Source organism: Leguminivora glycinivorella, chromosome 21 (genome assembly GCF_023078275.1).
Source record: "Leguminivora glycinivorella isolate SPB_JAAS2020 chromosome 21, LegGlyc_1.1, whole genome shotgun sequence".
Classification (NCBI taxonomy): domain Eukaryota; kingdom Metazoa; phylum Arthropoda; class Insecta; order Lepidoptera; family Tortricidae; genus Leguminivora; species Leguminivora glycinivorella.
The window spans coordinates 10,385,774-10,400,939 of NC_062991.1; the positions used below are offsets into that span (position 1 = coordinate 10,385,774).

General features: G+C 39.2%; 1 protein-coding gene across 3 annotated transcripts in view; it reads left to right on the forward strand.

Annotated features, from left to right (window-relative positions):
* Nucleotides 1-13,257, forward strand: part of LOC125237500 (dihydropyrimidinase 1) — an 83,422-nt gene extending 70,165 nt beyond the window's left edge. For all 3 annotated transcript variants that reach the window (XM_048144620.1, XM_048144616.1, XM_048144617.1), the window contains 9 exons: nt 5,029-5,073; nt 5,580-5,706; nt 6,769-6,877; nt 7,823-7,971; nt 8,273-8,460; nt 9,246-9,330; nt 10,113-10,256; nt 10,943-11,065; nt 12,953-13,257. In XM_048144620.1, the coding sequence (XP_048000577.1) occupies nt 5,029-5,073; nt 5,580-5,706; nt 6,769-6,877; nt 7,823-7,971; nt 8,273-8,460; nt 9,246-9,330; nt 10,113-10,256; nt 10,943-11,065; nt 12,953-13,032 (1,050 nt within the window). In that variant the 3' untranslated portion in view covers nt 13,033-13,257. The remainder of the gene's footprint in view (nt 1-5,028; nt 5,074-5,579; nt 5,707-6,768; nt 6,878-7,822; nt 7,972-8,272; nt 8,461-9,245; nt 9,331-10,112; nt 10,257-10,942; nt 11,066-12,952) is intronic.
* The last annotated feature ends 1,909 nt before the right edge of the window (nt 13,258-15,166 follow it).

The following is a 15,166-nucleotide window of genomic DNA, read 5'->3' on the forward strand; positions in this document are numbered from 1 at the left end:
AATCTAGCTCAGTGTACATTGTCGTACTTACCGTACCAAAAACACTAATTAATATTAGCTCATATCCCCTTGACATAATTGGCGAAATAGTCCCAATAATGGACTGAAGCCATTTAATTTTAAAAAACTAACTAATAAGGAGTTTTCGTCATTTCTTAACAGATGTCGCTGTACAGACGCGTAACTAGGTAACGGAGTGTTTTTCAATATACTATACAGTATGTAAACTAACGAAAACCATTTACTGTAACCCGTAAATGTCCAGGTGATACTGAGAAACTTTTACTATGGGATCAACCCCGAAATCACGAAAATATCTTCTGACAGTTTCATAGGTAGTTTTATTTTTATAGTAAGTATTTCCTATGGGAGAGTAAATTTTTATTTCGCGTTTTGGGTGTTGGTCCCATAGTAAAAGTTGCTCTGTGTAACTTAAATATTAACAGGCTTCAGTAAATGGTTTTCGTTGGTTTATATACTGTAAGTATGTATATAGTTCAGTACAGTTATAAATTTTCTCAAGAGATTCGCTCTCTCAATTTATATTAAATAGGCTATTTTTGGGAAGATGTCGTTATTTTATTGACGTCTTCGGAATGATGATTTCGCTCCAGTGGCCGTATGGTCGTTATTTGTCACTGGTCATATCACGCGTCACTTTCGCATTTAGGTACATATACTCTGTCAAACAAGTCTGTCAGTAAATAAGAACAAAGAAAACGATAGGTATCCTTTTCTATAGCACCCTAAAGAAAAGGATGCATATAGTTTTCTTTGTTCTTATTTACTGACAGACTTGTTTGACAAATTATATATTATAGATATTTTAATCATTAATCAATAGGCTAGTTTCCTACTAGTCAAACCAGCTTCTTTTTAAGAACTGTCAACGATTTGCTAATATGGAATTACTATGAAATACTGAGGAGTGACGTCACGGTCAATTGATTTACTTCATATCTTTCTCTTTGACTCATTAAATAGAAACTATGCTTAAACATAACTACTATCCATATTTTCCTTCTAATTATGTGGTGTTTTATTTCGTGCACTGCATAAAATATTTTATTTTAAGTATAGGAAACTAGTATAATATGATCTCTTATGAGATTTAGTTTTGTAGGAATATTCTATTATATATTATTATATAGATAGATAGAACACTTTATTGGCACACTCAAAAAATACAGAAAGAAGATATAGTGGAGACAAAACAAATGATTCTAATAGAGGCAGACAACTTCTTGAGAAACGGAACGAGAGAAAGGCCTACCTAGGAGATAACAAGTACGTTATTAAGCAAGGACCATGTAATACGGGACAGGCCAAGCCCATACAAAAAACCGTACCCCTGAAATGTTTGGGCTTGAAACTAGATGGCGCTGTTCGCAGCCTAGAAGTGGCCATCATATTTTTCCGAAATATTTTTGCGTGTTTTTATTTTTTATAAGAACAAATGACATGCTTCTTTATTTTTATATCATAATATTACGTCAATACACATTTTGAAAAAAAAAATTGTAGGCATCATCAGTGTAGTTATGACAGTATTTAATAGGTGGCGCTAAAAAAATGTGATCAAGAGTGAGAGTTACTGCCGAAGTAAAATGTGCATAGACTTCCATCTCTTGACACAGGCTTAAAACTTTTGAACCTCAGTTTTGACAATTTGGACCATATTCTGACGACCGGTCTGGCGCAGTCGGTAGTGACCCTGCCTGCTACGCCGCGGTCCCGGGTTCGAATCCCAGTAAGGGCATTTATTTGTGTGATGAGCACAGATATTTGTTCCTGAGTCATGGATGTTTTCTACGTATATAAGTATTTATATATTATATATATCGTTGTCTGAGTACCCACAACACAAGCCTTCTTGAGCTTACCGTGGGCCTCAGTCAATCTGTGTAAAAATGTCCTATAATATTTATTTATTTATTATTTATTTATTTATTATATTCTTAGCTTGCTATGTGTAAAATATCAATTATTAATATTAGCGCCATCTAGCTGAGAGTACCCCAAAGGTGTAATGCTATCTAGGCCACCGTACCTTTTTCTGTATGGTACTGAGTTACGTTTTTCTTACGGAGTTATTTGCTGTACGGAGTTATTTATGTCTTTGGTATAGCCAACAATAAGGAATTTTCATCGTCCCTCAATAGATGTCGCTGTACCGACGCGTAACTAGATAACAGAGTTTTCTTCAATACCCTGCATAGTACATTTGCATCTGTGAATATACCAGAAAACATTTGTTTTAAGTTTAATTACAAATTTTTGAGAAGAAGTCATTACTTTATGACGTCTTTACGACTACGGTTCGTTACATTGGTTACAACCAAATTTATCAATACCATACATACTTACATACAATTACGCCTGTATCCCATAAAGGGGTAGGCAGAGCACATGAAACTACTAAAGCTTCAGTGTCACTCTTGGCAAATAAGGGGTTGAAAGAAAACGAAACTGTGACATTGCAGTGACAGGTTGCCAGCCTCTCGCCTACGCCACAATTTAACCCATATCCCACAGTCGCCTTCTATGACACCCACGGGAAGAAAGGGGGTGGTGAAATTCTTAACCCGTCACCAATCAATACCATGTTCTTAGAATATCGCAATATTAAAACGGATTGGTAGTAAAATGTCTAAAATTACGAAAATACCAATTTTCAGTACATCAAAATGCCAAAATGTAGCCTATTACATCCAATATCCGAAATGTGTTAGATTCATAATAACCAAAATTCAAAATTACACTTTCGCAGAATTATAAAATTTGGTTGGAACGAGAGAAAGGCCTACCGATAGCCACTATGTTAAACCAAAGACATAGTAACTCCGTATAGACAAATAAAGTAAGAAAAAACCGGCCAAGAGCGTGTCGGGCCACGCTCAGTGTAGGGTTCCGTGGTTTCCCGTATTTAAAAATTCGAGCGCAGTAATTTGCCTCGTAGTAGTAGGCTTGTGCCGTTTCGTTCGTTGATCGGAGCGCTCCGATCTCGTTCAATCGCTCCCACGAACTAGTTCGCTCTTTTAGGTCTTTTGCTCATTTAGTTCAGCCAGACCAGCGACCACTGCGGTCGGAAAGATCAGAACGAATGGGACCGAATTTGATGGGATTATATTCCTAACAGTTCATAGTTCGTGAACGACACAAGCCTAGCACTTGCGTTGTGCGTTGTGCAGTGCAAAGAGCTGTGTGCAGTCCCCCACGCTCGGCTAGATGGCGCTAATATCGCGCTAATGTCTTCCCACACCCTGGTTTAAATAATATTTCAATATTCTAATTTTATCTCATGCCAGTCTATATTTTTAAATTAATGTCTTTGTTTTCTGTATTTTTTTTTGTTAACTATTCGATGGTGCTGTGAAATCTTACTTTAATATGTTATTTTTATTTCATATCATATAAGTCTAAGGGTCCACTGAAAATCAGCGTCGTGGCACTATGTGCTCCGACACATGCTGAGTGGCATCCGTTTTGGAACAACAATCTGTACATTTACCACTTATGCAACTGCCAAGACGTAACGTGTTGTTTCTAATAAATTTTATTTCAATTTCAATATTAATATTTGACATTTTAACAAATATCAAGCTAAGAATACAGGCCAAATTGTCAAAACTGAGGTTCAAAGTTTTAAGCCTGTGTCGAGAGATGGTAGTCTACGCACTGTGATTACACATTTTACTTCGACAGTAACTCTCTATAATACGTACTCAATCCTCTTTGGTTAAACTTAGAGTTAATATTAGTTCCAATGGCCGCTGCTAGCATGTTTGTCATACATATAAAGTAATAGGGCTTGCAATTATCTGCCCAATTCTGTACCCGGATAATTCGAATACTTGGAATTTGATTATCCGGATAAAGCGGATATATCGAATATTTTTATGTTATTTAATAAAGCCCCACCATGTAGGGAATAATTATTTATTATTTTATCTTTCCTAAAAAAACGCCTAGAAAACTTGTCACATAACTATTCTGTCAAGTGCCACGAGTTACCGATGTGTACAGTAATAATTTTTCACGCGCAAGTGACACCCCTTGAGACGCATGAAAGTATCGCATGATATTAGGAGTGACAAAGTCACGGCCATAATATGACCACTGGTGTGTACTATTAATCTGTGGGCCTAGTGAAAAAGGGTATAACTCAAATTGACTCGGTGAAAAAGGGCACAAGTCCCACCTCGGACTAAGATACGAGTATCAGAATGACATCTTCCCAAAAAAATTTCAAAATTGATTTTGTAAAAGTTATGTTGAAAATATAGGGTTATAGATGGAATAAATGTAAAAGTAAACACATTTAATAACAACATAGGTAATATTATATGTAGCATAAGTCTCATTATACATTTCACATTATGTCACTATGTTGTGCCGTGAGGCGTAAAATTTTTAGTTAATGTGCTTTGTTATCGTTACTTGCTATCTAACAAATATTCACTTTATATAGTATAGTATTGAAGAACACTTCGTTATCTAGTTACGCGTAGGTACAGCGACATCTATTGAGCAATGATGAAAACTCTTATATAACTTCGTATAGACAGATAAGTCTAAGAAAAAAAAGTACCCCAAAACCATACAGAAAAAGGTACGGTGAGCTAGATGGCGATACACCTTTGGGGTACGCTCGGCTAGATGGCGCTAATATTAATATTTGACATTTTAAAATTTATCAAGCTAAGAATATGGGCCAAATTGTCAAAACTGAGGTTCAAAAGTTTTAAGCCTGTGTCGAGAGATGGCAGTCTATGCGCTGTGATTACACATTTTACTTTGACAGTAAGTCTCTTTAATACTCGATCCTCTTCTTCCTTTCTGGCGGTAACACCACACATAGGTATTATACTCTGTCAAACAAGTCTGTCAGTAAATAAGAACAAAGAAAACTATAGGTATCCTTTTCTTTAGCACCATAAAGAAAAGGATGCATATAGTTTTCTATGTTCTTATTTACTGGCAGACTTGGTTGACAGACTATATATTATTGTTTTTTTTTTGTTTTAGGTTGAAGGGGAAGCTGTCAATCGCGCCTGCGTTATCGCCAACCAGGTAATTAAAAACTCGAATTCTTTTGGATTATTAGTGACGTTCCACGCGTTAAGGGTTTCTGCAATGGCCGTTAGGGTCCTACTGGTACTTATAAATAATAACGCGGGCTATATCAGGGGCGGCTCACTCCGCGATTTTATCGCCGCGCTACAAGTACATGCTTGCGGCCGCGAGTTCGCGGCCTAATCAGGGGTGGCGCGCGTTCTAACGGAGCGCACGTTCGCACTTTCTATTATTAGGTACTTTACGTAGCGAATTTTTTTTCATGACTCAGGAACAAATATCTGTGCTCATCACACAAACAAATGCCCTTACCGGGATTCGAATCCGGGACTGCGGCGCAGGGTCACTACCGACTGCGCCAGACCGGTTGTCATCAAGTAAGGGGTTTTTAGAAACGTTTTGGAGAACAGTAGACTGTTGAAAGAAAGGTACAGTCAGCGATAAAAGCTAGAGAAAAAAATATTCTTTTTTGCAAAAAAACTTATTTAAATGTTTATTTGCAGGCAAATTCACCGTTATACATCGTCCATATGATGTCAAAGAGCGCCGTGCGCGCCATACAACAGGCCCGCGCCCGTCAGCGACAACCATTGTATGGAGAGACACTCGCGGCCACCGTCGGCACTGATGGTAACATACATACATACAATCACGCCTGTATCCCATAAAGGGGTAGGCATAGGCAGAGCACATGAACAGTAACATTGCAGTGACAGGTTGCCAGCTAGCCTCTCGCCTACGCCACAATAGGCTACTAGACTCTTATCGAATTTGGCACAAAAAATGATTGTTTCCTATAGTATTTGACATAAGAAACCAATTTTTATAGATTTTGGGTATTAAAAGTGCATGGTGGCTACGTATTTTCGATTAAAAATGTGTGTAATATTTTTTTAACTTTGGCCACCGAGAACGCTGTCAGACGTGTAGTGACGTCATAGAACACTTGACTTAACGTCGAGTCAATCACTGACATGATGAACTTTATGCCTCATAACTTAAATGTTAGAAAAGTTTGAGTTCAATTTGATTTACGTCATGCGCAGACAATCTATAGATTGATCGCTAATGATGTTTTTGCCTAATTAAGTTAAAGTAAACTTTATAAATGTTTTTTGTGGTTTTATTTAAAAAAGGGTCAAGTAGGTAGCCTATTTAACCCATGTCCCACAGTCGACTTCTACGACACCCACGCTCCCGCTCCCCGTTGAGTGCCGCCCACCCGCTTAGTTTACCGCCTGTCAAGAACGCGACCAGTCGACCTGTCATATCTCACTCTGCTCACTCATACAAGCACGGTACGCGTTCACCTACACGAGATTAGACTGTGTGCATAGGAACGCGCTTCTTTCATATATTTGACCGCATTGTCCGTTGTGTGGCATAAGCTATGTACTGAAGGTTACATCGATGTAGGGAATAAATCAAATTATTGTATTAAATATTTTTTGATTTGTTTTTTGAAGTAGTAACACTACTATATATAAATTATAAACTGAAATAGATACCATACACTAAAGAAAAAGCGATCAAGCCCACTGGCTGCGAAGCCGGGAATCGAACCCGGGTCTCCAGCTAACGCGACTGACGTGATAAACCGCTACACCACCCCGACCGCCGAGTCCGTCGAAATTTCTCTAGTGTATGTTATCCTGAAGGCTAGGGTCTGAAGATTACATTGTATGTCTGTAGGGTCTCACTACCGCAACGCGTGCTTCCGCCACGCGGCCGCGCACGTGCTGTCGCCGCCGCTGCGCCCCGACCGCTCCACCCCGCAGGCCATCGTGGAAGCCCTCGCCGAGTGAGTACCGACACACTAGTGACACTCGACACACTCCACGCGGTATATATGTGTGCGCATCGTTCGTACGCAACACGTGCAAACTGAGCTGAGAGCTATGTACCGTAACTAGTCGTGTTAGCATTATATTAGGTTTGCACTATTAACGCTCGATTCCGTCACCCGACTTTTCCACATCGCAGGCCATCGTCGAAACTCTCGCCGAGTGAGTTTCACACACACCGTAGTCTGTGTCAAGCTGAGAGTTCCAGACTCTATGCCGAGAGTTCCAAACACTAAGCTGAGAGTTCCAAACACTAAGCTGAGAGTTCCACACTCTTAGCTGAGAGTTCTAGACTCTTAGTTAAGAGTGCCAGTCTCTTAGTTGACAGTTGAGAGTTTTTCTCTCCTCTGAACTAAAAGTTTTAGATAAAGCTGAGAGCTATGTTATGCTGATGTAGCTATATTATATCTACAGGGTGTAATCTTCTAAATAGCATACATTCCGACAAACAAATATTACACATGTTAATTTTTCAATGCGGAATCTTTATACGAATTAAAATAAAAACTATACGTATACTTTCGTTTGCTGGCTTTAGCGATTTCATTTTTTATTTCCTTATTCAACTTGCCTTGTTAGTACTTATATGTTAGTGTGCTAAATTTGACCCACTTCACAATTTCCCATTGAGTTGAAATTTTGCACACATATGTAAATCACGTGACAATGCAATATAATGGTGTTATGGAGCTGATCTGATGATGGAGCAGAAAGACGGTCATAGGAACTCTGTTATGAAACGTCGTATCCCCATCGAGTAAGGGGTTTTTAGAAACGTCTCGGAGAGCAGTAGATGACTGTTGAAAAAAAGGTACAGTCGGAGATAAAAGCTTGTGCCAAAAATGTTTTTTTTTTAACTCTTATTTTTCACCACGTAATAAAATGCTTACATTTTTTTCCAGTGACCATCTTCAACTAATCGGCAGCGACAACTGTACCTTCCACGAAAAGGACAAGGAACTGGGCAAGGGCAACTTCGCTAAGATACCCAATGGAGTCAATGGAGTCGAGGACCGCATGGCCGTACTGTGGCAGAAAGCTGTCAACACAGGTAAATTCATATAAACACCCATGACTCAGGAACAAATATCTGTGCTCATCACGCAAATAAATGCCCTTACCTGGATCCGAACCCGGGACCGCGGCTTAGCAGGCAGGTTCACTAGCTCACTACGCGCTAGGCCAGGCCGGTCATTCAAATTGCATTTGTAAACTTCATAATTTCATAGAAGTTTAGCATTTAAAAAGAACTGTAATGTTGTACCGACGGGGCGGTCGAAATCGTTGCCAAGATATTTGACTGAGATGATGACTCTAACAGATGTCGCAAACCTTTTTTATGAATTTTTCAGGCATAATGGACCCGTGTCGCTTCGTGGCCGTAACCAGCTCGACAGCGGCCAAGATCTTCAACTTGTGGCCGGCCAAAGGCCGAGTGGCCGTCAACAGTGACGCCGACGTAGTCGTGTGGGACCCGCGTCTTGAAAGGACTATCACAGCTGCCGCGCATAAGCATGCTGTCGACTTTAATATATTTGAGGTAAGATTTGATAGTATAGAGGGGACTAATTGTTTAAATTTTCAATCGATAGAATCAGTCGTTTCTTTGCGGAAATCCATGATCTAGCACTTTATCTTCATACATACATACAATCACGCCTGTTTCCCATAAAGGGGTAGGCAGAGCACCTGAAACTGCTAAAGTTACAGTGCCACTCTTGGCAAATAAGGGGTTGAAGGAAAACGAAGCATTATCTTTAACTTTATCTTCGCAGATTAAAAAGTAATTTTCTAGATTTTGTTTAAATCTGTCTAAGAGAGAAAATCTTCAACTTGTGATAGGCTAAATGTTGATCCGAGGTAAAGTTCAGTTTGGCTAGAAACGATCTTCAACTTGTGGCCGGCCAAAGGCCGAGTGGCCGTCAACAGTGACGCAGATGTGGTCGTGTGGAACCCACGTCTAGAAAAGACCATTCCAGCTGCCGCGCAGCATAAGCATGCTGTTGATGCTGTCGACTTTAATATATTTGAGGTAAAATTTAGCGCTCTACGAAGGAAATAACAGTTACAATCTGTCTAAAATGTGTCTGTGTGTTAAAATGTGTCTGTCTAAGACAGAAAATATTCAACTTGTAGTAGACTTGTTGTCGTCATTAGGTAATATATTCGAAGACTTCAGGGTATTCAACTTGTGGCCGGCCAAAAGCTTAGTGGCTCATATGCATACTCTTAATATATTTGAGGTAAGATTTTGTGAAAGCCGAAAAAGGCAAAGTTTGCTCTTATAATACTAATTATTAATTTTCACTTTTTTGTTATTTCCAGGGTCAGCACGTAGTTGGTAGCCCGCAGTACGTGATCGTGAACGGGCGTGTGTGTCTGGACGACGGCCAGTTACGAGTCGTTGAAGGTAACAAATAACAATAATAAATCTTTGAGTCCTGCGACTCCTGCGAGCGCTAAATAAAGTCAGCAGAAACCTAATTCCAAAATAGAAAGAGATTCTATGCATGAAATGGAGGAAATATGCTTCCAACATCAAAAAACACACAAGAATAAGTTTTTATAAAAAAAAAAACAGTTTTGTTACAAGCTAGAGAAAATTTCATTGTCACCCGTTGACCACGAATGCTTGTAAAGTGTTCGAAACGTCGGTATGAATTGCAAATTCATTATACGCGATATAATCCGTTTCTATAGTTTTATTTCATGAGTATTTTTTCATTATTATTTCATTTCTATTTTTTGCCACTTTTATGAAGTGTGATATTTTTGAAAAAAAAAAACATGCTATTTCTACTCAGAATTATTAGCTTTTCCAATCCTAGTAGTTAAAAAAATTGACCCATACGATTTTTTTCGTACATGTTGTATGGAGTAACAAAAGAGGAAAGTAATAAAAAAACTAATAAATCATTTTTTTTTTCATTTTTTATTTTTGCACTTTGTCGGCGTGATTCATATACATATTGGTACCAAATTTCAGCTTTCTAGTGCTAACGGTTACTTAGATGTATGGAAATTCTGGGACACTTTTTGTCTCCCAGTGAGACTGAAAGTACTCGTGATTCTGAGTACAATTGACCTAAAATTCCCTAAAACAATCAAAGTTTTTTTATTGGCAAAAAAAAGAAATGCTCAATTATCGCGCTAACCGAAGACAATTTCAATATGAGTCATATAATATTTCAGGTCACGGCAAATTCTTGAAGACCCCCGTGAACTCCCCATACGTGTACGGCGGCGAAGAAGTGCTGCATTCAGCGTCCGAGCACCCGCTGCACGTGGATGTAGCTCCTCGACACGTCAGCGTCACCAACGGGACACCCACCCCAGGTATATATATACCTCTCTATGTGTACGAAGAGGTAGACTGCGCCCGAACAGCCGCTCCACGTGGTTGTAGCTCCTCGACACGTCAGCGTTACCAACGGGACACCCTCCCCAGGTAATACCTTTCTATATGTACGAAGAGGTAGACTCTGCGCCCGAGGAAAAAATAGATAATTTTTACAAAGGAAATTTCCACATTTTCTGTCCATAAATATTTTATCGACACACATAGTAAGCTCTTACAATTCATAATGAGTATTTTATAATTTTAGTAGCACTAGCGAAGGCATATATATAGTTAGACTTATATTGACCGGGATATAGACCGTGATTACCTTAAAGGTAATCACGGTCTATATCCCGGTCAATATAAGTCTAATGAAAATAACCGTGAATCATTCAAAACTCTTATATATATAGTTGCCAATAAATTTTGAAATGCAATATTCACTTCCATACATTAGAAATGGGAAAGTGTGTGTGTCTGTCCGACTTCTACGACAAAACGGAGGGACGTTTTAGGGATGGAGAGTGACATAGGCTACTTTTTGTCTCTTTCTATCCCCCCACTTCCCTAAAATGGAAGGGGGGGAGGGGTGGAAGTTTGTATGGAGCATTTCAATCGAATTTAACGCAAGCGAAGCTAGGGCAAATGCTATATCCTCCAATATTTTTTTGTATATTTACAGAAGCACTGAACAAACACCTGGAGGACATGTCGGTGACGTCATCAGGCTGCAGCACTCCCACGGGACGCAAGATGAGAGAGACCGGACAACGAAATCTGCAAAGTTCCACCTTCTCTATTAGCAGTAAGTTATAGCACTAGACACCGAGCGAAGCGAGGAGCAGTGTGACACTGAACAGATGAGAGAGACCGGACAACGGAACCTGCAGAGCTCCACCTTCTCTATCAGCAGTAAGTTATAGCACTAGACACCGAGCGAAGCGAGGAGCAGTGTGACACTGAACAGATGAGAGAGACCGGACAACGGAACCTGCAGAGCTCAACCTTCTCTATCAGCAGTAAGTTATAGCACTAGACACCGAGCGAAGCGAGGAGCAGTGTGACACTGAACAGATGAGAGAGACCGGACAACGGAACCTGCAGAGCTCAACCTTCTCTATCAGCAGTAAGTTATAGCACTAGACACCGAGCGAAGCGAGGAGCAGTGTGACACTGAACAGATGAGAGAGACCGGACAACGGAACTTACAGAGCTCCACCTTCTCTATCAGCAGTAAGTTATAGCACTAGACACCGAGCGAAGCGAGGAGCAGTGTGACACTGAACAGATGAGAGAGACCGGACAACGGAACCTGCAGAGCTCCACCTTCTCTATCAGCAGTAAGTTATAGCACTAGACACCGAGCAAAGCGAGGAGCAGTGTGACACTGAACAGATGAGACCGAGCGAAGCGAGGAGCAGTGTGACACTGAACAGATAAAAGAGACCGGACAACGGAACCTGCAGAGCTCCACCTTCTCTATCAGCAGTAAGTTATAGCACTAGACTAGACACCGAGCGAAGCGAGGAGCAGTGTGACACTGAACAGATGAGAGAGACCGGACAACGGAACCTGCAGAGCTCAACCTTCTCTATCAGCAGTAAGTTATAGCACTAGACACCGAGCGAAGCGAGGAGCAGTGTGACACTGAAGAAACATCTAGGTCTGTGTGACACCGAGCGAAGCGAAGAGAATGTGAAACCGAGTGAATAAAAATCTGGAAGGTTCAATGGTGGCGTCGTTAGCGTTTTATTTACTATGTGACACAGAGCGAACCGAGGACAGTGTGACAATAAACAAACATTTGATAGGTTTGTACAGTCAGCAGCAGAAGTTGCGTAGCGGGCAAGGTGTTCAAAATGAACTTGACACGATCTTATTTTTAAGACAATAAGAGCGTGTTAGGATCATTGTGAACACCTTGCCCGCTGCGCAACTTCTGCTGCTGACTGTATGACGTCATAAGGCCGTACTCCGATTAAACGGAAGATTCAAGAAACAGTAAGTTTTTAAATTTTAACACGAGGCAGTGAGTTAGGGGAGTGTGACACCGACTCTAGGGAATGCGTATGCCTTTTAACATACAGAGTGGGGCCTGTAACAAAGGCGAAGAATTGAACTGTAGGCTATTCTCCTTATACTGATCAACATTTGTTCAGTGACTTTTAAAAATTATGAAGTCTTCAAATTTTTAATTTTTCATACAAAATAATTATTAGCTTCAATGTACGCCATTATTGTTGTCATTGACGTTGTCTGTCACACTTTAGACTTAACAGAATTCGCAATACATTACCTCTTAGAAAAAACTTTCAAGGGTGATAAAAATCAAAATACAAGTTATTTTTAAAAGTCGCCGAACAAATGTTGATCAGTATAAGGAGAATAGCCTATAGTTCAATTCTTCGCCTTTGTTACAGGCCCCACTCTGTATATGAAAGTTAAGTTAAAGAACGTTTCGGTTTAAAAAACTAGTGGAACAGACAGGTTTTATACTTTTTCACGAACTATTCCTCTGTATACAATATTAATTATCCTTGCAAACGAGCAGACTGGACGCCTAAGCGATCACTGCCGCTTCAGTTAAAATCAACTGTCTATTTCCTTAAACCCGAAACTGAAATATTTTTTAACAAAAACAGTGTATATATCAATAGTGGATATTTTCTAAATTAATATTTGTAAATTACAGAGGAGGTGGAAGGCCTGGATACGAAGACTTCGGTGCGCGTGCGGAATCCGCCCGGCGGCAAGTCCTCAGGGCTTTGGTAGAGGACCACAGGGTCCCGGGGTCAACCTGATGGGTAACTAAAACTTGTGGAAAAACTTTATGATCTTAACTTCTGATTAGTAGAAACGTCTGCAGTCGATGTCACTAGGCTTAGAATACTAATAGAGATGCACCGAATATTCGGTTACTATCCGACCTATTCGGCCCTTATTTTAGTATTCGGCCGGATACCGGATAGTGACGTACTATCATCCGGTGATGTGCAATTTTTTATTGAATGATATTGGGATAACCTAATTAAATGTAAAAAACAGTTACGGTTATAATACTTATAATCATAGCCATTAAAAAAATAAACACTTAAACACAGCGCGAAGTTCACTACGAAACAAGTCAAAATCTGCACAATGCGCCCGCTTATAGGTAAAATTCTGCTGTCCGAACCCAACCATCGGCCGAATATTCGGTATCCGGTATCCGGCCAAACAACTATTAGTTTCATCTCTAGAATAGGTTTAAAAATGGTATCGTAATTGGTGAATTTCCAATATGACTTGGAACTCCGGTTGCCGTTTAAGAAATTTAACACTCTCACGGTAGATGTCGCTACGGGTCCCATTGACCTTAGTGGTGGAAAATTTCGCTGGCTTGGTTGAAGTCTTGGTGGCTCAGTTGGCAGAGCACTGGAGGCCGTGAGTCTCTGCTGCCAAGGCAGACATTTTCCACTTTTCAATTTAACTTTATGAAAATTGACGTTGGTAAGAGGGGTAGAATTTGTATGGGTCTCGGTCGTTGCATAATTGATTCAACAATGTTGAAACATATTGTATTTTCAGGTCAGAATTTAATTGCTTATGTGGTAAGCCCCTGGTTGTGAAATATATATTGGCATATACTAGTAATATTATTCACTAGTAGGTACTTGAACGGGTTATTAGAAAATATTTATATGACCGATCTGTTAGTCATAGGCATGCAATTATTTCTTTGGAACATCGAACAAAATTTATTTCTTGTTAAAATCAAAGTTAATTACAAAGATACAAGAGCCCTATATTTAACAATAAGAAATTAAGTTTTTCCACAAGTTTTGTAAGTACCCTCAGTGCATATATTTCTCTATTTCTATATTTGTTAAAATAGCAAAACAAAGGGAAACAACCGTAATTTGATATTAAAAAACATACTATACCAATTGAGCTTATTGAAGAACTATGTACTAATAATGCATAAATAAGGAGCAAAAACTAAACTAATTAAAAAAACTTATTTCGTCTGTCATAAAAAAAATAAATATGACGACTTCTGCGTTTTAACAGTAAAGTTCATAGAGTTTTTTAAAAGTAGTGACGATATAGTACCTTTACCAAAGTACCATCACAAATGAAGAAATAGATAAATAAGCACTGGCCTTAAGAACCAATTTCGATAAGTCGTAACCCAAAGCATAGTAAGAATGGATGTTAGGTTAGTTTTAGTAGCATGACAAATAACGCGATATTTATACGTTTATACATAGCTTGTAATGGATGTCCGCTTTATTTATCTTTGTGAACTTATCACGAGTCTTGCGATGTCATATTCATTAGCGTTTGCGCCATTTATGGGCCTTTTTTTTTTTTAAGTTTCCCACCCTACTTTTATTTTGGATTTGGATTTTTTATGTGGTTTCCACTCAGAATCGCGAGCTCTTTTAATCCTAATAGGAGAAAAAAATGCCCTGTTTTTTTCCCATTCTGTTACCATGTTTTCATACATTTTGTATGGCGGTAACGGAATGGAAGGTTTGAAAAATGTATGGAAATCTTGGGTCATTTTATTTCTCCTATCTGAATCCAAAGACCTCGCGATTCTGAGTATGAATCGCGTAAAAAATACCCGTGTTACAAAAAAGAGGGGTGGACAACTTTGAAAAAAAAATGGCCCTTATACATCGCTCGCTGAAACTAGGAGTGAGGTGTATAAATTGAGCACACGCTAGCGTCAAACTCGTTGGAAACTGTTTAAACTTCAGTGGTATTAAAAATGTGATATACTTACTACAGAACTTTTATTGCTGAATATTCTTAGAAAAAAACGGGAATTAAAGTTTTAAGCTAAATGACGTCGTGTTGTATAACAATAACGGTCGGTTCATTAGAACTGGCAATGAGTGAATAAAAGTATATCTACTTA